Source organism: Mesoplodon mirus, assembly GCF_964341445.2.
Source record: "Mesoplodon mirus genome assembly, chromosome: 10".
Classification (NCBI taxonomy): domain Eukaryota; kingdom Metazoa; phylum Chordata; class Mammalia; order Artiodactyla; family Ziphiidae; genus Mesoplodon; species Mesoplodon mirus.
The window spans coordinates 13997825-14020677 of NC_138986.1; the positions used below are offsets into that span (position 1 = coordinate 13997825).

The 22853-nt window shown below is 38.1% G+C and overlaps 1 protein-coding gene across 17 annotated transcripts in view; it reads left to right on the forward strand.

Moving 5' to 3' along the window:
• SYNE1 (spectrin repeat containing nuclear envelope protein 1) overlaps positions 1 to 22853 on the forward strand; it is a 472944-nt gene that overhangs the window by 241167 nt on the left and 208924 nt on the right. For all 17 annotated transcript variants that reach the window (XM_082633720.1, XM_082633725.1, XM_082633723.1 and 14 more), the window contains 13 exons: positions 1537 to 1680; positions 2480 to 2644; positions 6300 to 6617; positions 8110 to 8265; positions 8421 to 8591; positions 9218 to 9544; positions 10830 to 10982; positions 11292 to 11459; positions 13609 to 13785; positions 15749 to 15895; positions 19041 to 19166; positions 20482 to 20658; positions 21956 to 22221. In XM_082633720.1, coding sequence (XP_082489846.1) covers positions 1537 to 1680; positions 2480 to 2644; positions 6300 to 6617; positions 8110 to 8265; positions 8421 to 8591; positions 9218 to 9544; positions 10830 to 10982; positions 11292 to 11459; positions 13609 to 13785; positions 15749 to 15895; positions 19041 to 19166; positions 20482 to 20658; positions 21956 to 22221 — 2495 coding nt within the window. The remainder of the gene's footprint in view (positions 1 to 1536; positions 1681 to 2479; positions 2645 to 6299; positions 6618 to 8109; positions 8266 to 8420; positions 8592 to 9217; positions 9545 to 10829; positions 10983 to 11291; positions 11460 to 13608; positions 13786 to 15748; positions 15896 to 19040; positions 19167 to 20481; positions 20659 to 21955; positions 22222 to 22853) is intronic.

Below are 22853 nucleotides of genomic sequence, written 5' to 3' on the forward strand. Positions count from 1 at the left end.
GAGGCTTAATTAGTTCTTCTGTCCTCTGTTGTTCATATCTCTTTATCAGTTTTATAGAATATGTGCTTACATACCTCTCTCCCTCAGTGGATAAAGATGCTTAATTTTCTTTTTATCCTATGCATTTGGCTCTCTGTGTGACACAGAGCAAATGCTGAGTAAAAGTTATTTGAATGACTAAATGACCTTACGTGACCTATGCCAAATCACTTAACATTTCTGGGTTTGCATGAGTGTTTGCATCTGAAAATTAATCTACTCATAATTATCTACCCATCGTATTGTTATAATGATCTATTGCTTTATTAATTATTCATCTATTCAATAAATATTTACTGAGAACTTGCTACATGCAGGCATTGTGCTCGATTCCAGGTAAATAAAACAGACAAAGGTTGTATTCTGGAGAGGACACCTATACTCATCCGAGAATGCATGAATAAACAAATAATTATAACTGGTGATAAGTGTCCTGAAGAAAAAACTGCATGTTATGAGAGAGAGTCACTGGGACAGGGCAATTATGGACTGCTTGGAGTCAGGGGAGGGGGAGGAGAGACTGGAAAGGCGTCTCTGAAATAGTAGACAGAAGTGATGCCCTAAGGAATTTAGTGCAGAGAAATCAGTCTGGGGAGGAGGTGGGAAAAGAGCATTTCAGATGGAATAATCAGCATGTCCCTGAGGAGGAAGAGAACCTGGCTCAGATAAAAGGGATCTAGAAGAAAGGCTGGGTGTTGCTGGAGCCGAGAATAAATGGATGGGTGCTGCCAGGTGATCTGGCAGAGGGGCCAGGGACCAGATCCTGCACTGCCATGAGTATGCTAGCCTGTGGATTTTCTACTTGATCCTGATGGCCTTGGGAAAATAATCAATGTTTTAAGCTGGGGAGTGACACAATTCCCTTTAGAATCTTACAATCTTTTATCACTCAAGCTGCTGTGTGGAGTGTGGTGGACAAAGGGACTGGGCAGGAACTGGGGGTAGGGAATCTGCCTAGCAGGATATTGCAGAAGTCCAAGTAAAAGGTGATAGCAGCAGGAGCTGGGGGTTTGCAGGAGACAAGAGAACACATTTCAGGATACAGTGAAGAGATAGAACTAACAGGATTTCATCATGGATGGAGGGAGGAAGGGTGACTCCAGTGGTCTGAATTGACCAGCTGGGTGGGAATGGTAGCATTTACTGTTTGAAAAAAGACTGAAGGGGAAGGAGGTTTATTGGTGGCTGGGGAAGGATGGGAATGGAATAGAGCTCAAGAGCCCATTTTTGGACAAATTAAGTTTGAGGTTTCCAAGTCAACTGGAATCAGTATCTCAGAGACAGTTCTGGGCCAGATATCAAATACACCCTCCGACTCATATAGATAGATATAGATATAGATATAGATGGATGGATAGAGTGATCTATCTATCTGTCTACAGATAGATAACCTGAGATCACTTGCCAAGTATGCAGTTAAAATATCCTAATTTTAGTAGTACCATTGATATGATTATATATGCACCAATTCCTTTATTTTTTTTAAATGTTCTCTAGTTATTAAATGAAGAAGTGCTGAGCCACAGCAGCTTGCTGGAGACCATTGAAGTCAAAGGAGCTGGCATGACAGAGCACTATGTCACCCAGTTAGAATTCCAGGACCTTCAAGAACGATACAGAGATATCAGAGAGCGGACCAAGGTGTGGCTCACCGTGTTCCACGCAAACCCACTGAAAAGGCAGCGTTTGGAGCTGTGGTTATTTAAAGACTCATTTATTTGGGGCAATGACAGCCTTGTGAAAGCAGATAGAACAAAAAAAAAGCAAAATGAATTTTAATACTTTGAATACCCCACTGGCAAAACCAATCAAAAACCCTCAACTATTGTTAGGATATGAAAGTTACTGAAGGAAAATAATTCTCAATTTAAAAGTCCTAGCAATGTACCTATTGTAGACAAATTGGGGGCAGGTTCATAAGGAAGACTCATAAATTCTTTAACATGTCTGTTGATGAAAATTTTCTAAAGCAGGAAATAATCACCAATAATATTTATAATACTGTGCTTTATTTCTTTGTGAACTTTCAGCACACCTTACTTTATTAGACAAAGTACATGAAAAATTAAATCCACAGTGAGTCCAAATCCTCACTGAAGGCACAATATAAGAACTTCAGTTTTCTTCATTAGCAAAAATGTATTTTTATGACAAATAAAGTTAATTCATTTTTTGGAATATCCATGTTACATTTCATAAGGAATTCAGAGATCAGGAAGTTAATTCAAGAAAGTGATCTTTAAGACCCCTTTTATACCTAATATTACATTTTTTATATTTTTTGCCTAGATCTTAATGTTTTACTTTTCTAGGAAATATTCATATTTTAATGACTTAATAATCATGCTTTTCTAAAATTCCAAAAGTGAATTCTCACAGTACGTTGAAACTGCATGTAGAAATGTATTCCCGTCTTAATCATCTTACATGCTAATAATAGGAAGCAGTAACCAAGTCTGAAAAACTAGTTCGCCTGCACCAGGAGTATCAGAGAGACTTGAAGGCGTTTGAAGTTTGGCTGGAACAAGAGCAAGAAAAGCTTGACAGATATTCAATTCTTGAAGGTGATGCCCACACTCACGAGACAACGTTACGGGATCTTCAGGTAAAGTCGGCTTAATCATAAAGCAAAGGAATTTTCATTCTGAATATGGAATCATTATTTTAAGCAGTGGGAAGTTACTGTGACCTTAAATCCTATAAATAGCTGATATATATTAAGTGAAACCCTAGTAAGGTCTGATCTATAGTGTTCTGGGACCTCAGTAGTGTATGCTAGTCGAGATCATTTGATAGGCAGTTTAGACTGAGCAGGACTGGAACTTGAGGAATTGGTTGAGTTACTAAGGTGGCCTCCGACAGGAATGGCTAGTGGTCTTATTTATGGTGTTGGCTGGTCCACCTGCCTGTTCCTCCCTAAAGGGTTGAATTAGATGTGGAACACAGCTGCAGGAGTCAATAGCATGTGACACTTCTCAGAGTCAAATTGGTGGCACCATCTTAGGCCATCTGGTTTTAACCCAAATCTCCCACATTTCTGAGGATAGAGGCCCAGGGACAGAGACCTAGAAGAAGGAATTCGAGGAGCTAGAAAAAGCACTGGTGCTCAGGTAAGCAATCTGAGATTCAGGGCGAGATGGCAAACCTCATGGGGAAGGTGGTCCTAACCCACTTATTCATTGACTCATTTAACATTTACTGAACACCTAATGCAGTACAGACACTGTACTTGGCTAGCTACTGCAGGTAAAGATGATTAAAATATTATTCTTGCCTGCAAGGAGCTTGCATTCTAAAGAAATGTGGACCCGTTGATAGGTCATAATGATCTATCTAACAATGTGAAAAGGACAATAATAGAACTACTCTATTTTTAGGGATCTTATGGGAGCATCAAAGAGAGACAGATAGGGGTCAGGGGGTTCCCAAGAAGGGGAAACCAGGCACACAGAGCAGAGAACAGAGAAAGGCCAGCAAGACAACTCCATGTCCCACCAGCTCTGTGTTGGAACTTACTGAACACTGGTCAGCTCTTATTGGAATTGGTTCAGGATTTGGCAAGATGTACCTACAGCTCACACAAGGTGGAAAAGCAGGACTGAGATGGTCATCACTGGCTTATAACATTTCTGGCTATTTCAGCGGGTCTCAGGAAGTGTTTGCTGTTTAATGGCAGGAGTGCACGGTTGGGATTAGGAAGTTTGGACTCTGACTTATGGTGAGAACTGACCCTGGGTGACTTTGGCAGAGGTAAATGTCTCTGACTCAGTTTTCTCCACAGAGTTGCTCTGAGGAAGGATTAAATGAGATGGGACAAAAATCTTATTTAAATAATAGTCCATTCATGAAATAAATATACAGCAGAAGTTGAAGAGTCATCGTTTCTTTAGCTTATTTAAGGATCTCATCCATTTTATTCTTAATAGTAGCATACCCTGGTCTGCTAGGTTTAGCTGTTGTAATTTATCTTAATGGAATGGACTTGGTTTTCCGGCTATAACCCCTCCCAGCCCTTCACTCCAGACATTCTTGGCAAGCAAAGGTCAAGCTCTCCAAGTTCTGTGTAGGAACTGGGCCAAGAAGTCACTTGTCACCAGCAGATGTTTCTCCTGTTCCAGAAGAAAATGTTGCACTTTGGTCAGTATTAATGTAGCCCAAACTCAAACCTAACTCCAACCTCTCAGTTCACTGTGTATTCATTCTTATTGACACTGTCTTATTTTGAGTCACCACAAATGTTAAAAAGGGAGGGGAGACGCTAAGGCAGAAATTGGTGGTGGAGACGTGACATTCCAACTGCACAGCGGAACTACTTCAGGGTCCTGATGTCCTACAGCTCGCTTAGTCATCTGGGGGTCTGCCAGCAGTGTGAAACATGTTCACAAATTATTTTGCATTTACTGAAAGCTTAATTTGAGTCTTAGAACATATAGATTTTTAAAATATTTAACTATATTTTTCCCTCAGAATAAATACTTGAAATGTAGTATATATATAAGAATTTATCTAATGCAGTGATTTGTAGAATAGTGAAAACTGCCATAAAATAGGGAAATGGTGATATATTAAGAAGAATAGGGGCTTCCTTGGTGGCTCAGTGGTTAAGAATCCGCCTGCCAATGCAGGGGACACGGATTCAAGCCCTGGTCCGGGAAGATCCCACATGCCACGGAACAGCTAAGTCCGTGTGTCACAACTACTGAGACTGTGCTTTAGAGCCCGTGAGCCACAACTACTGAGCCCACGTGCCTAGAGCCCGTGCTCCACAACAAGAGAAGCCACTGCAATGAGAAGCCCACACACCACAACGAAGAGTAGCCACTGCTCGCCGCCACTAGAGAAAGCTCACGCACAGCAATGAAGACCCAACCTAGCCAAAAATTAATTAATTAATTAATTAATTTTTAAAAAGGAGATTAATTAGGGCAAGGATCAGTAGACTGTAGCCCAGAACCCGTATTTTAAATAAGATTTTATTGGAACACAGCCACACCTGTTCATATATGTAGCGTCTATGGCTGCTTTGGTACCACAATGGCAAGGTTAGGCAGTTAAGTACTTGCAGCAGAGATTGTGTGGCTCACAAAGCCTAAAATATTTACTGACCAACCCTTTATGGAAAAAGTTTGCCAAACCCTGAATTAAGGAAAGAGATTGTACAAAATTACCTTTAAAAAATTTTAGGAATTTTGGAATAAAATTTCTGTTTGTCATCATTTTGATTAATACTTTACCATATAAATTGTTCTTCTTTTCCATTTACAATACATTCACATTACAACATTCTTGGAGTGATATCATAGCTGAGGACAAATGTATTCAATAGTCTGAACCATATAAGATTGCTATTTCTATGGGTAAAAGTGGTCAGTGGTGAGCAATTTCGTTGGTATTAAAGATTTTTTAATAATATTGTATTCTGACTAACTATGTTGGCACTTTTAACATTCTTGGTAGGATATGACTTGGCCCCTTTCAACTTTAGATGATCAGATCAAGTAACACAAGTGTATAATACCGTTTTGCCAACAACTTTAAGGATGTGAGTTTTTCTTTCTATAAAAAAAGTAGTTTATGCTCTTCGAGACTTGGTTCATACTAAATTTATAGGGTAAATTTCTGGGACTTATGCTTTGGTGGAGGGAAATGTATTTGTACCTAGGAATACCTGATGGGCAGGTGTGATAATTCAGCCTTCCAGGTTTGTATGCCCTGTACCCTCCAGGACCGACTTCTCTTTGCCAACGCATTCCCTAGAACATCTTTGGCAAAGGCTCCCTCCTTCGCAAAAACAAGGTCCATTGTTCCCTTCTCAACCACACATGTAGCACTGATCCCATTCAATGTCAAAGCAAGAAACCTTAGGCTCTTTAAACAGATTAGGAGCCAAAAAAAGCCTAGGTTATTATATTAAACAATAATCGCAGTGTTTTTTGCCTGTAGGCTGAAAAGCCAAATTTCAGACACTGCTTCTAAGATGACTGAGAAAAATATTTCTCTCGGTGTGTGTATTTGTGTGTATATGTGTGCATTCTGATTAATTTAACTGGAAATATTTCAGAATGTTTTTCCTGACTTGGGAAACAGTATTCAGTTTCCGGTACATATTTTTTTGTGTAAATCGGAATCAAAGCATTCTTTCCTAACGTGAAGTTTTCTTGAAGCCAGCGTGAAGGGCACAGTTGGCTTGAGTGAGACATGATCACCTACATGGATGTAAAATATGAGTGAGGTGTGGCACCCATGCCTTTCCCCTACAGGAGCTCCAGGTGCACTGTGCAGAGGGGCAGGCCCTGTTGTATTCAGTGCTGCACGCCAGAGAGGAAGTGATACCATCGGGCATCCCCCAGACGGAGGACCGGGCATTAGAGTCTCTCCGGCAGGACTGGCAGGCTTACCAGCAGAGGCTGTCCGAGACCCGAACTCAGTTCAATAATGTAGTCAACAAATTGAGACTGATGGAACAAAAGTTTCAGCAAGTAGACGAGTGGCTAAAAGCAATGGGGGACAAAGTGAGTCTCAGAAGTGGACGTCAGTCTAACCGGGCAGCCAAGGAGATACAATTACATCAGATGAAGGTACAACAAATGTAAATTCCTCATCTTTGTCAAAGTAGCAGTTGCCTTGCATAATTTGTTTCCTTAAAATATTTAGTAACTTTTGGTCCAAGGTTTAGCTTTTGCAAAATCTCTTTCTACTTGCAATGAGATTTGATGTACATTATAATGGAGCATTCTTCTATCAGCAATTATTCGTTAGAATCCTAAGGCAGTCTAGTTTAATGAAGTATTTTATATTTTCTTCCCAAGCTTTGTTACCTTGCTTGGTCAATGCTAGTGTTGCAATAATTTCTTTATGGCTCTGATTTGAAATTGCTCTAATATACTACATTGACATAACACTTGAAAATTAATTTTATTCAAATTTTTTTTCAGCTTTCAAACTACTATTAATTTAATCATGTGTTCATTCCACAGATAATTTTTAAAGTGTCTACTATGTACTAATTGCAAGTTAGGTCCCAGGATTACAGCAGTGAGTTAAACAGATAAAATCCCCTGACCTTATGGAACTTAAAGCCCAGTGGGTGACTCGGTCAATAATCCACTTCATAGATAACTACGTAGTTATAATACAGGGTACAGTGAGAGGGCTAACAAAGGGCTCTAATTTAGGCTGGAGTTCAGAGAGGTTCCCCATGAAGAAATGATAGTTTACTTCTCAGGTGCTTAATAAACAAAAGTGGTAAAATTAAATGGAAGTGTTTAAATGAACAGAGTTAGGCACCACTTTTAATTACATACATACATATACACACACATAAAATAGATCCCAACTTTCTAAATAAATTATAAGTAAATTGAACGCAAAATTTGTTAATAATGATAAAGTAGTACATATTCCAGAAATAAAGTCATGATGAGTAGCAAAAAAATCTAGGTACTGTTAATGTTATCACATTAATACATGTTTTAATGGTGATTTCAATGGCTATAGAAAAGGCATCTATGAAAAAAAACTGCTTAGTAAATTAGTAAAATAAGGAAATTCCTTAACCTAACGAGAGAAGGATATTTTTAAAGATCCTTTAGCAAATATATTTAATGATAAAACTTTAAAGTTAAAGTTTGGAGACCACAACTATTGCACATTGTTCTATAAGTCCTAGTCAATAGAATAAGAAAAGAATAAGCAGTGTAAGAATTAGAGAATGTGTTATTCAAATTTTTATGTAGAGTCCGTGCACATGATCAAAATAATCCTTAGGCCTCTGGAACTTCTTTTCCTTATTCATCTATTTTAAAATTTATCTGAGTACAACAAAAGATATAAAAATATATGTAATATAGACAGAAAAGCACTCAAACTCATTAAGTGTACAGTTTTTATCGTGTTACTGGAATTACATTTTCCTGAAGGTTTTATGTGAAGTATTTTCAAAATTACATCACAGAATAAGTATATTGTAACAATACACTGAAATCGTTTTCTAGTAAGAAGATATATTTATTTGTCTTACTCAAGAATCTGTAAGATTGAACCTTTCCCTCCAATATTGTGTCATTTCAGAAGTGGCATGAAGAAGTCACTGCGTACAGAGATGAAGTTGAGGAAGTGGGAGCCAGAGCCCAGGAGATCCTGGATGAGAGCCACGTGAGCAGCCGAATGGGCTGCCAGGCCACCCAGCTGACGTCCAGATACCAAGCCCTTCTCCTCCAGGTGCTGGTGAGTGGGCCACCCCTGCTCATCATAGGCCAGCAAACTTCACAAGCCAGATGTTCTTCCTTTCGCTAACTTCCAGTGAAGATAATACGCGTTTATCAAGAAAGGCACTGGCACAGGTCTTTAATCACTGTTCAATTGTGTTTCTTCTTTCAAAGGAACAAATAAAATTCCTGGAGGAAGAGATCCAGAGTTTGGAGGAATCAGAATTATCTTTAAGTTCCTATTTGGATTGGTACAGCTCTACTCACAAAAACTTCAAGAATGTGGCTGCCAAAATTGATAAAGTAGATAAAGTGATGATGGGGAAAAAAATGAAGACATTGGAGGTAGGCATGCAAATATCAGGCTTGTCTCCCAACCCTTCTTTTTTCATGAGCTGTTCCTGTCTCTGGCGCAGAATTGGGAGTGTGTGTGTTTATCCCCGCCCAGTATGATTGGTGATCCTTGGCTCATCATTTCACTCTAAATTCCAAGTTATAATCTCTTAAGCCAAAACTGGCTTTCATTTATTTGTGTTGTGAAGTTATTTCAATGTCTTACACATGGCTGCGCACGAAATTCTTAACTAAGTTCCAGTTTGACACTAACTATCAAAGAAAAAAAATATCTCAAATTCATGGCACTGTGCGTTAATAGAGTTTTAACTCAGATCTATAGGAGCACTGTTAAGGACAAGAGAAACATCAAGTTCTTCCTTAAGTCTCTGATTTGGAAATGATATGCTGATCAAGACTTTAAAAGACCTATACTGAAGTAAAGAAGATTCCTGATTGCTGACGTGCCAAATCTGGTTATAAACTTCAAAAAACATATTTTAAGGAGAAATCAGTGGACTCAAGAATGGGACTTCAAAGGCTGTTCTTTAAAAGGAAAGAAATAATGCTAAGTTATTTGCATTTATTTGTTTGTTTATTCATTTGTTTGTTTGTATTTGCCTCCCACTTTTTCTCAGGGTTTGCTAAAAGACATGGAGAAAGGCCAGAGTTTGCTCAAATCAGCCCGAGAGAAAGGAGAGAGGGCTCTTACCTACTTGGAAGATGGTGAGGCAGAGACGTTAAGACAAGAGATCCATGACCACGTGGAACAGTTGAAGGAACTGACCAGCACTGTCCGGAAGGAGCACATGACTCTGGAAAAAGGCCTCCATTTAACGAAGGAATTCTCAGATAAATACAAAGCACTAACTCAGTGGATAGCAGAATACCAAGAAATCCTACACATTCCTGGAGAACCCAAAATGGAATTATATGAGAAAAAAGCTCAACTATCTAAATACAAGGTAGTGTGTTGTTACTAAGTGACAGATGCACGAGGACGTCACGTGGGACTGAGCTGGTGGGATGTGATTCCTGGTTTGTGTCACCCTTAGTGAGTGCTAGAAAAAGTCCTTAACGTGCCTATTCTGCTGGCGGGGAGTGGTATAGATTTATTTGGCTGGAAACACTACATCAGACTTATTTTTCCATTCAGGAATTGTATTTGTCTGATATTCAAAGGTTGTATCAGTAAATGGAGATCTATTCTGGCAGTGTGATCCAGGTATGTGGATTCTCCAGAAAAACCTTCTTGGCATTAGGATCTCACACCTACAGATTTTATCTTTCATGTAGAGTCTTTCCTTCATCTTTTGGTACAGAAGGCCTATAAACTGACCTGTGGTAAATTCAAAATGAGACATCATACTTCTAAGAAAATGAATTCTAATTAACCAACTGTAGTTAAACATCTTAGAAATTAATTTTTGAAAGAATAAATGGTGATGTGGATATCACTATACATGCTGTAGATATAAATATTTCACATGCTCAAATCTGTGAAACAGTTATTGAAGCTTATACATGGAATAGTCTGTTTTCTAAATTTGACCCAAATTATTTAGCGATATTCTTTAAGAATTACAGTGTGATGGCTTGCCTCAAAGCTTTTCCTGTTGGAAGCTTTTTCCTACTCCAGCCAGTATGTCTATTCCTGTCCTTGGTTCTTCTGCCTAGCCTGACAGTGTGTCTTTGAAGGTGTTATATAAGAATCACACTACTTCTTCTTTTTTAGTTCCCTCTGAGTTCTTTATATATTTTTTTTCTTTTTTTTTTTTAGTTCTTGATATATTTAGATAGCACTTTTAGGCCATCATAGCAACATTGCAACTGGAATTTGTCTCCCAGTCTTCACATCCAGCTCAAGCTGCTATTGATTTCACGAGTCAAAATAAAAAGATAGCACCTCGCTCCCTTCATAGAGAATTAAGGTTTATTTCTCTGCCGAAAGGAATGAGCTAGAAGCCAGCAATATGAACCATGTTAAATTTAGCTGAATGTAATTCTTTTCCATACTTCTCTCTGCGCATGTGAAGGGCTATTTGATGTCTTACTTTTACTCTGTATTGAAAAACTGTATTAGCCATAAAAAGGCATTCTCTCTTTATTGCTTTATACTTATTAATTTTTAAAGTATATGACAGGCCTTTATGTGAAGTAGATAAACTTATACATGCCAACGTATATGTATATATTCACCTTGATCACACAGATGAGCTGGCTCTTGTTGTTTTTTCTTTGTAATTCAAGTCACTTCAACAAACGGTGTTGTCCTATGAACCATCAGTAAAATCAGTGAGAGAAAAAGGCAAAGCCCTCCTGGAGCTGGTGCAGGATGTTACTTTAAAGGACAAAATAGATCAACTTCAAAGTGATTACCAGAACCTCTGCAGTGCAGGAAAAGTAAGGAGTGATCAGAAATTCAATACAAATATGTGTATTTGCCACAAAGGGGGTCCTGACTCCTTTTTATCTGTCAGAAAATTTTAAGGCCTGGTATGGGTCAATATTTTTCCTTTTATTCAGATGGGCATTTTAAATGGCGAAATGACTTTGTGGGTTGTGTTGTATCTTTTTTTTTCCGTTCCTAGTAAGTTTCTGATGTGTGTAACTCTACCTACCCTATGAGTTGTCCTGGGCTTTTAAAAATATGAAAGTTTTGAGTAGATTTTTGGCTTGAAAATCACTTCTAACGGCCACCTGGCTTCACAGGAGCATGTTTGCTGTCTCGAGGTGAAAGTCAGAGACCACGAAGATTACAACGGTGAGCTCCAAGAAGTGGAAAAGTGGCTGCTGCAGATGTCAGGAAGGTTAGTGGCACCCGACCTCATGGAGACAAGCAGTCTAGAGACGGTTACCCAGCAACTGGCCCACCACAAGGTATGCCTGAGCTTTAAAGAGCTGAAGAATACAGGGTGGCTTCAGCAGGTGTGCCGTGTGTATGTGCGTGTGTGTGTGTGTGAGCGCACGCATGCACCTCTCTGGGTCGTAATGACTGCACCTAAAGAATCAGGTCTGAGTCTCAAGAATGACTGATAATTGAGAACAGTTCAATTTAATATTTAAGTGACTAACAACGGCTGAATCTTGGCATTCACCTTCTGAACATATTGTAGCGTTTTTCCCAGCCAATAGTTTTTCATTGCAGAATACAATCTTTAGGGAGTAATTTATCAAAGAGAAATTATCTTTATTTTAGAAAAGCATAGCCAAAGATAGGGTACAAAAATAATAGTCAAAGAGTCTGGGTTCTAGCCAGACTGTCTTCTTCCTAACTGGGGGGACTTAGCCTCTCTGCGCCTCCTTTTTCTCCTCTGTTAAGGGTGATAATGACACCAGCCCCATCACATAGCTGTTGTGGTCATCACGGGAGATAATGTATGTGAAAGTATCTTGTAAACCATAAAGTACAGTACTGATATGTGGTGTTAGTATATTTATTAATATGTATTTTTAGTAATTATATGTGCCAGATGACAGATGTCATATAGTCACAATTTTATGGAGCAATTTTGGTGAGTTTAATGGGAAACTGATTTTTAATTGTGACGTGGTAAATATCTAGTAGTGTGTCTTAGGAAGACCAGTTAACCATTCTGGGCTTCAGGATTCCTATAGGAGAAAATTTTATTTAGCAAATACCAACAGAAAATTAACTACATGATATAGTCTATTTAGCACTGAGAAAATACCCTCAGTAACCTCATGACGTAGTGGTTCCATTCCAGCTCGAAGACAAAATGTTTCTTTTCAATATGGCATATATAATAACTGTTAACCCAGCACCACTGGAAAAAAAGTGGTGGACCCTGGGCTACTGAAGGACCACCTGGTTTCCCTTAGATGTATTGATGTGTCAACCCAGGAAACTTTGTGTTGGAATGTCCCTTGTCATCAGCATTGTAAGGAAATTAGAACCTGATTTGAAAAAGTTGGTTCCTGCTCTCTAAGTGATCTTGTGAGAACGCTCACTAGAGAACACAGGTGGGCATAGTGGTGTGTGTGAACTGGAATCGGGCAGAGACGGGCCCAAAGCTGGGGACTGTGCCATTTACTACTTGTGAAACCTTGAACATGGTTTTTCTTTTCTTTTCGGCTGCATTGGGTCTTCATTGCTGTGCACAGGCTTTTTCTAGTTGTGGCGAGCAGGGGCTATTCTTCATTGCGGTGCGCGGGCTTCTCATTGCAGTGGCTTCTCTTGTTGCGGAGCACAGGCTCTAGGTGCACAGGCTTCAGTAGTTGTGGCTCACGGGCTATAGAGCGCAGGCTCAGTAGTTGTGGCACACGGGCTTAGTTACTCCACGACATTTGGGATCTTCCCTGACCAGGGCTCGAACCTGTGTCCCCTGCATTGACAGGCGGATTCTTAACCACTGTGCCACCAGGGAAGTCCCTTGAACATGTTTTATAACATCTCTGTGCTTCAATCTCCTCAACTGTAAAACAATAGTAATAATGCACATTTATCCGGGCTTATATATAGTCCCTGCACTATACCAGGTGCTTAATAAATGGTAAGTGATAATGGTTGTTTTTATTTTTATCAATATAAGTATTATTAGATGTAACTTAGATATTACATAATTTAGACATTCGATTATTACATAAATCAGATATCATATTAGATAAATTAGACATTAGTAAATTGTAATTAGATTATTTTAGATATAAATTATACCAGAATTATAACTTATAGAGTTGAAAAATGTATTAACATCCTTCTTGCTGCTAATAATACCATGGAGCAGATCTCTAACTGAGATCAGCCTCATGAAATCACTTAAAGATTAGTTCATTATTCGTATGTAACTCAATCCATTAAATTCATTAACTTTTCCCACTGGAGTATCTCTGAAAATATACCTTTTTTTTCATTTGTTGATATGGTAACCAAGGCAAATTGCAAAACTCTTTTAAAAACATTTTAAACAGTGAAATGATTGATCTTTAACTTTCTGTTTGATGAATAGATTATTTAAAGACTAAAAATGGAATGAGAACTCAGTACTTGTTCCGTTTTTTTTTGTAGGCAATGATGGAAGAAATTGCTGGTTTTGAAGACCGTTTGAACAACCTTAAAATTAAAGGCGACAATTTGATCAGCCAGTGTGCAGACCACCTCCAAGCGAAACTTAAACAAAATGTACACGCTCATCTGCAGGGCACAAAGGATAGTTACTCAGCCATCTGCAGTACAGCCCAGAGGGTGAGTACCACTGGAACATTCTAGAATGATGAAGAATTAAGGAGAAAAACTGTGCAAACTGGAGGTTTTTAAAAATAGTTTTTGTGCTTCAGTCTTTGGGATCGTTTTGGTGTTTTTCCAGACAGAAAATAAGAGGATAGATTTCATAGTCTCTATGTGAACATAGAACTAACATATCATATATTTGATTGATGTGATGAAGTGGCGAATTTCAGACATGTGGTTTTACGCAATCCCTTTATTCCATGAACTGATTATGAAAAAATTTTTAATTTTGTTTGTTTTTATTTGCACACCATCAATAATGCTTCTTTCTAATTTGCCGTTTATTCTATGACATCAAAATAAGTTTATTCTGTAAGTCACACAATAATTATTTCTTTTTAACTCTATGCAGCCCAGGTTCTACTCTAATTCAGTATTTTTATGTATTCATATAGAAATTGAGAAGAGAAGTAAGCACCAATTTCGAGGTATACTTCAGTGGGTATCCCTCCAATAAAATGGAATCCTTAATGTTATAGATATAAGTCTAAGATAAATAAGAATTGCCCTTTTAACAATTAAGTAAAATTAGTGGATTACTCTTTATTATTCTGGAATTTATAAATGACACTGAGAAGAGTCCATCTATTTTTGTTACTGGGCTATTTAGTAAGAACTGGAGAAATACAAGTGACATGGGGAGAATTATCTGTGTTCATCACGCTAGTAAAAAAAATGCTGGGTGACATTAGTTGATCCCTAGACTTGGAAAATCCACCTTCAAAAAGTTAATTAAAAAGAGGGATAAAAGAATCTAACAAATAATTGCAGATGATGACAAAGGGGAAAAGGGGGTGAGACAAGAAAAACAGCAGCATGGAGCTTTCTGGTGAGCTCATTTGTTCACTCACTCAACAGAGATTTCTTAGCACTGTCTTTGTAGCAGGCTTTTTCTGTGCATTAGGGACACAGCTTTTTTTTTTTTTAATTAGTAAATGTTTGAAAGACAAGCATATTTTAAAAATAAACTTTTAAAAAGTAGATGAAATTCTAAGAACAGAGTCAGAATCTTATAATTAAACTTTGCAAAAATGTTAAAGAAAGCAAAATACCTTTTTTCTTTTTAGTTCTGCTTGGAATAAAAATAAATAAGGGATAGTTCTAATATCAGATAAAAATGAGTAATTTAATAGATGACAGAGAAAAGCAGAATTCAATTACTGCTTCTGTTGTCTCAATAAGGAAAGAAAAGCCAGTCTAACCTCATAGTCTTTTTTCTTTCTTTTGTTTTTGATGAAGAGTTTGCTCAGAAAACATCATAGGTATATTTTACCTTGATTTCAAGGAAACACATAATAGTTTCTCAACATGTCTTTGTGGATAAAATGGAAATTGCTTGGCTGGTTGAGGATTAAGTAATTGAATAGATGCATTAGAAAATGTCTGGGTTATTCTAGATTAGTGTTGTCCTGGAATGTAACTTCTAAGATGAAATGAGGGCATCAAACTCTCCCCTCCCCTGTGTTATAATTTAGTTCCAATTTACCCTACCCCTAAAACAGAAGCTTTTCAGTTAGAGAAATATTGGTTATCTTTTCATGAGCTGGCATTTTATTTTTACTTTTAGTTTCTAGTTTAAATGAAAAGGACAGTATTTATACTATGGGGGAAAGCTGCAAAAACTTTTGATTTATGTTTGACCAATTTACTTCAAAGATTTTATGTATTCTAACACATTTCTAGCGTTACATAACCCTGCCCACCTTGTCTTTCCTTGAACAGGATATTATGTTGTAATGTGTGGGTTGAGAAGTTATAAACTGGGAACATATGCAGACTCCGTAGATATGTGTCTGGTTTTGGGGGGCATGGTGGGGAGAGGGATCCATTTAAAGTGGACTTGTTTAATTTGCTTCCAGTGATCTTTTTAGAGATATAAAACAGCTCTCACAACCACAGCATGATTGTTCTGTCTCAGGTGTACCAGAGTCTGGAACATGAACTTCAGAAGCAGGTTAGTCGACAAGACACCCTGCAGCAGTGCCAGGCCTGGCTTTCTGCAGTCCAGCCCGATTTAAAGCCAAGCGCACATCCCCCTCTCAGCAGGGCAGAAGCCGTTAAGCAGGTAGTTTGTGATTCCTGAAAGCTTATGTTATGCTGTGATTCATTCATTTGATGAAAACATGTTAAGTACCTCTTATGTGCCAAATTGTGCTGGTTGCTGGAGATACAAAAGTATAAATAAGGTCTGAGCTTGATTCCAGTCAAGTCCACATTCTAACCAGGAAGACGGACGCACAACTGAGGTCAATCTGGTAGAATAAATAGGGCATGGGCACTGTAGCCAAAAGATCGATTCCAGTACCTGCTCAACAGGGTGACCATGGGTAAATCACTGAATTTCTCTGAGCCTCAGTGTTCTAATAGGTAAAGTGATTATAAGTATGCTTGCTTCTGAAAGTTATGAAGAAATTCAAGTGTTGTACCGCAGTGTACATGATTTGTAAACAGAAAAGCAAAATTAGCCTCTCCTGCATTTTTTGGCACAAAATGAGGTGCTTATTAAATAATTATTGAATGAATGCTGAATGAATTATTAATTGTTATCATGTGAAAGGAACCTATGGCATATTAATTTGACATCTACATGCTTAAAATGTTGCTGCTGAGACTTCATCAGAATATTTGAGGGATGTTTTTAAATTTTTTGTACTAAGCAACTTTTCTATGTAGTGCAAAGAATATATTTTAAAGGAATTTAGTTGTAAAGGTTGCCGCCAGGTAGGAAGTAATGCAAAAATTCAATTTTTTTGACTCAAACTGATATTAAAATAATATGCTTGTTCATTTAGTCCGCTTAGAGAATATGTGCAGTTAATACGTCCCCCAAAGTATACTTTCTGGTGTAAATGACTTACATTATTTAAGTCATGAAATGGCTCACAGAAGTGCATGTATTACACCTTATAAAAAATAGAATATGGGGCTTCCCTGGTGCTGCAGTGGTTGAGAGTCCGCCTGCTGATGCAGGGGACATGGGGTCGTGCCCCGGTCCGGGAAGATCCCACATGCCGCAGAGCAGCTGGGCCCGTGAGCCATGGCCGCTGAGCCGGCGCGTCCGGAGCCTGTGCTCTGCAATGGGAGAGGCTGCAACAGTGAGAGGCCCGCGTACCACAAAAAAAAAAAAAAAAAAAAATAGAATATAGACAAATCAAACATGGCTCTCCTTGAATCAAGAAATGAAATAAAGATTGTCTGTATTCTGCTTTTTCATTAGACTGTGAGCTTTCTTGGGTCATTCATTGTCTTGTGGCTGTTTGTTTCCAATGTACTTTATTCAGAACAATCCAGACCAAAGTTTGATTCTTCTCCTTTGTTCCCAAAAAAAGAAGTAAAAGGGAGGGAGAAAATAACATTAATCCCAATGACCTTCCGCTAGAACAGGAAATTTCCTCCAGCTACCCGCATTAGCTGTGGTTGCAGGAGGATGCTGATCCTTCCTGGGGCCCAGATTCAGTGACTGTATGGTTCATTGTTTTGCTTTCTGCCCCCTCCACACTGCTTCTCAAAATGGGCTGCCCCCTTTTGGAAGCAACAGAGAAAGGAATTAGAGGTATTGGAAACACCTGGACCTCAGTTCTGATGGGGAAGAGGTTTTTTGTTGTTTCTTTTTGTTTTTGTTTTGCTTTGTTTTGATCAGTCTTTCCTTTGGCAAGTACTGCTTTCATGTAAAGTCGAGCAGGTCCTGGGTCATTAGTTAGCTTGGATGTGTCACTGGAGAATTCCACTACTGACAGGGTGTCAGACTCTGGTCAGGCTTTGATTGGCTGCAGTTGAATTTGGTTAGGGTCCCAGGGTGCGTCATGGATCCCCAGTGCCTCCCACATGGTAAACGCTCAATACATATGTAATGATAATATGGTCCTCACTACCATTAGTCAATGACAGACTGATTTGATTCCATTAAGAATGTCATTTGTTTCCATAAGGCATGATGTGAATTTGGGGGAATGAGAAAAAGTACTATCAGATTTGCCCTTGAAATTGATTTTTAGCAAAAATCTTTCATAACTGTTTTGTCATTGACAATCAACAAGCTGCTCCCAATGCTTTTGGAATCAGGCCAACTGTATACATTTTAAAATAAATCATTATTTTTTTAAAGTTAAAATATTTATAAAATAAAAATTCGGATATCTCATTCTCTTCTCATTTCCAAAGGCTGTTTGGGACAGATAACTTTCTCTGAGCCATGGGTACCTGATGGGATGGTTTTGGTTAATGGCTAATGATACTAATTGGAAGTGAAACACCAGTCAGTTTGTGCAGCGGATAAAAGTTTAGGTGCTACTTTCTACTTAATGGGAAATTGATCCGTATTTGTTACATTTATGTGAGAATGATGTGTCTAGGCAACCCACACAGCTTAGAGGAAATATACTGAGATGAGTCAAAAAGTTAGGCTCCATTATTAGCTATGATTTTGGAAGATCACCTGCTGTTTCTGTAGATCAACTTTCTCCCATACAACTTGCAGTCAATACCTCCTTCCCCATTAATCACAAAGACGGAGTAAGCGAAAGCCACTTCTCACCACCTCTACCACCCATCGCCCTGCATCAGGCCATCATCACTTCTCATCCTGCAGTAGCCTGACAACTGGGGATGCCAGTTCCGTCCCTGGTTGGTGAACTAGGATCCCACATGCCACGTGGCAACTAAGCCCATGCACCACAACTAGAGAGCCTGCGTGCTTCAACTACAGGCTCTGGAGCCCACACACCACACCTACAGAAGCCCACGCTCTCTGGAATCCGTGTGCCACAACTACTGAGCCCGTACACCACAGCTAGAGAGAAGCCCGTGCACCGCAATAAAAGATCCCACATGCCGCAAAGAAGACCCGATGCAGCCAAAAATAAATAAATAAATATTTTTAAAAAAGAAAAGAAAACAAGCTAGAATGTGAACAGAGAATCTGGGAAAACTGTGGAAGTTTCTTGGTTGTTCCCCTTTCCCAGACCATACAGGCTAATTAGAGTAAGAAACAGCTGGTGGACGACTGGCTCCCTGCCAGTGTGTTTGGAAAGCTTTCTTTTGAGTAACTAATATGTCATTTACAACAATGGTGAAAATACTGAGCATAGCAAGTTTATTTTTGAAATGTCAACAAAATACCACAAATGGTACAAATATTTGCTATCCAAATATAGCATGCGTCTCTTTCACTCTGACAAGTTTTTTTTTTTTTTCTTTTTTTGTTTTTTCAGGTCAAGCACTTCAGAGCTTTGCAGGAACAGGCAAGGACCTACTTGGATCTCCTTTGCACCATGTGTGACTTGTCAAACTCTTCAGTGAAAACCACAGCAAAAGACATTCAACAAACAGAACAAATGGTAAAAGTTAAAAAAGGACATTGGATATATCTGACTATATTCTCTTGCTTGAATGTTAGATGTGAAAAAAGTTTTCTCTTTGAGGTATTCTTGCTATAATGCTCCTACAAGCATTATACTAAATATGTATTGAATTTCAACTAAGTCACAGAGAAGTACACTCTAATACTGATGCCACTGAATTGGAAGTGAAATATTTAGTCCCTTTGAACTGCTAAACATTCGCACCTCTTTCCTCTTCTCTTTTCTCCTCAATTACCATTCTCTCTTCCTCTTTTCCTATTTTTTCACTCATTTTTTTTCTTTTCTCCTTTTCCATTGTTTTCTTTCGGTCATATTTAGTGTGAAAGGGCCTCCTGACCCTTCCTATTAGGATGGCAAACATCTGTCATGACCCTTCTAATTCATTGGCAGTGCCTGAGTGTGGTGTTGAGAAGAATTGTGAAGCTGTATCTGGGCCCTTTGGACCGGGTTGTGATGAGTTAGCAGTACCTGTCTGCAGCAGACAGATGGCGCCACAGAGCCCGTGTGTTTGCTGCTGCTGCCTTAAACTCTGGAACACAACATGTTTGGATTAAAAAAAAAAAAAAAAAGACTTGGTTTTGTTATTTAACTGATTAATATTCCAGAATAGTAAAATGATCTAAAGGAAAAAATAATGAAGAAATTAAGATAATTAAATAATTATAGATATTAAAATAATTAAACTAACATATGTTTTTTTACTTTTATGTTTTATTACATTACCAAAGCAAGTCTGTATTTAAATCCTTAAGAAAGATGATATAGCTCCTATATTTTTTTACAGAAATGATTTATCGAAATAAGTTATATGATTTCAAAAACCAGTGAAGCAGATCTAAACATATATCTAAAATGTTAATAACTCAGTGTTCTATAAGAAGTATCAGCAACTGTGCACTAGAGGACAATATAAGTCTTCTCTAGTTAACCCCAAGACCAAATTGATGACTCAGTCAAACAGATGTATCCACTGAAATGCCCAATGTGAAAAACCATTAGGGCAGCTTCTGACCTAATAAATTGTTAAAACTTCTAGACCTTCACAGTATTGATTGGAATCATATGGCATAAGTCTCAGACATGTGAAGTCTTTAGAAAACCTAAATATAAAATCTGTTCTTCTTGAAGCAAATAAAGAATTCTTTTTGGATTTATCACTCATGTGTGTGTATGTGTGTGTGTGTGTGTGTGCGTGCGTGCACGTGTGTTGGCCTGTGTACATGGACAGGCTGATTCATTGAACATAAATGTTTCTGTCCATTGCTAACTTTTGCCTCTGTGTTTTCTCCAGATTGAACAAAGGCTTGCCCAGGCACAGAACTTAACTCAGGGCTGGGAAGAGATCAAGCACATGAAGGCTGAGCTTTGGATTTACCTCCAGGATGCCAATCAGCAGCTGCAGAATATGAAGAGGAGGCACTCAGAACTGGAGCTAAATATTGCACAGAACATGGTGTCTCAAGTAAAGGTAGGAATTAACGTGCCTCCAGGGGAGCTAGAGGAGACCAGGACGGGTGTATGTCAATCAATCCTTACACATAGTTATTTAAGGAATGAGATAGAACAACTTTCATTTGGTGCCAGAAAAATATAGCTCAGAAAGTGAACATTCAGATATTTTCTTGGAGCTCCAGTTGGCCACTTGCATTGAAGGACATTCACTCTGTACCTTATTTCTGAATAAAGAACTGTGGTTTAGCTAGCAGAACCAGAAGACTCTGCCATTAAACAAACATGAAGCCTTATTATTCATTAACTTTTCATCACAATATTGCTAAAGCTGTTGGATTCATCAATTTATTAAATATATATTTAATATATACAACATATTAACATACAACTGATTTAAAAACCAATAAAATATTTATATAATTTAAAATATAATAGAAAACTATTATAAGTATATTAACTTGATTGGAAGTTGTACCAGATTATTTTTTTTAAGAATTCTTTTTTTTTAATTAATTTATTTTATTTTTGGCTGCATTGGGTTTTTGTTGCTGTGTGTGGGCTTTCTCTAGTTGCAGCGAGTGGGGGCTACTCTTCGTTGCAGTGCGCAGGCTTCTCACTGAGGTGGCTTCTCTTGTTGCGGAGCACGCGCTTTAGGCACGTGGGCTTCAGTAGTTGTGGCATGCGGGCTCAGTAGTTGTGGTTCACGGGCTCTAGAGCGCAGTCTCAGTAGTTGTGGCACACGGGCTTAGTTGCTCCGCGGCATGTGGGATCTTCCCCAACCAGGGCTCGAACCCGTGTCCCCTGCACTGGCAGGCGGATTCTTAACCACTGTGCCACCAGGGAAGCCCTGTACCAGATTTTTAACAAACCTTAACATTTATTTTTTCTCTGTGACAATCAGCCACTTTTATTTTCTACTGGGATATTGTTTGCATATGCAGAAAGAAGAATGGAAAGGATGTAAATTAGATTTTGTTCTCAAAAGCATGAACTTTAAAAATTTTTAGAAAACTAAGGATGCACTTTAAGATAAAATATTAACTTTTTTCCTTAGTGGCTATGATACTGTTTCACATTTATCAGTTTTTCTTTATATTTTTCAAAGTAACACAAGAAAATACCACAGTACCCTCTGATTCTTAAACACTTGGAAATTTGTTCATAAGGAAGTATGATGATTTTAGATTTTCTCTTTGTCCCTCACTATACATTCTTCAATTACATAAAGTATTCAGAGGTATTGTATCTATGTCTCAATCTGTATTTATTTGGGGGGGGTTATTCAACATTATTTTATTGTTGTTATCCTTCAGGATTTTGTTAAGAAACTACAGTGCAAACAGTCATCAGTGACCACTATTACAGAGAAGGTGGATGAGTTAACCAAGAAGCAGGAGTCTCCTGAACACAAGGAAATAAGTCATTTAAACGACCAGTGGTTGGATCTGTGCCTTCAGTCCAAAAATCTGTGCTTGCAAAGGGAAGAGGATTTCCAGAGAACACGAGATTACCACAACTGTATGAATGTCGTCGAAGTGTTCTTAGAAAAATTTACTACAGAATGGGATAACTTAGCCAGGTAACAGCAATTCTCCAGTAGGTCACCAAAATGCTAAGCCAGAAATTTCTTAATTTCCATAAAAATCAAAAATGTCTTTCTTACATTTTAAACATTCATTTTCTATCATTATAAATACTGATAAAACATTATTAAGAATCTGGTGTCATCTGTATCCATAATCATGATTTTCCTTGCTCAGTATTAATTTAAGCAGTGAGTAAAAGGAAAATATTTGAAAATGGCACCATTTCTACCTGTGACCTCAGGAATATTTCAAAGCTGTTACACTGTGAGTTCAAAGAATATCCCAAGAATATTTCTAGTTTTCATTACCAGTTATGGGACTATCATCTATGATTTCAGGACATGAATCCTTCTTGAATCTATAGTTCCATGGGTTTCTTGTCAATTCTGTAAAGTAACACATTCTATGTAATTCAGTCTAGTTTTGTCTTGTACTTGTGGTATTCTAGAACTTAGTGAACAATCTAAATTCAATTAATGTGTGTCTTATTTGATTTTATAGCAACTGAACCCCTCTTAACTTTTTCTTTGAAAAGGATTCCCTCTCCCCCACATACACTGAGTCATCATAGGGAAATCTTTCTATGCTCTGATCACTATAATTATTAAAACCTGTACTTCTTCTG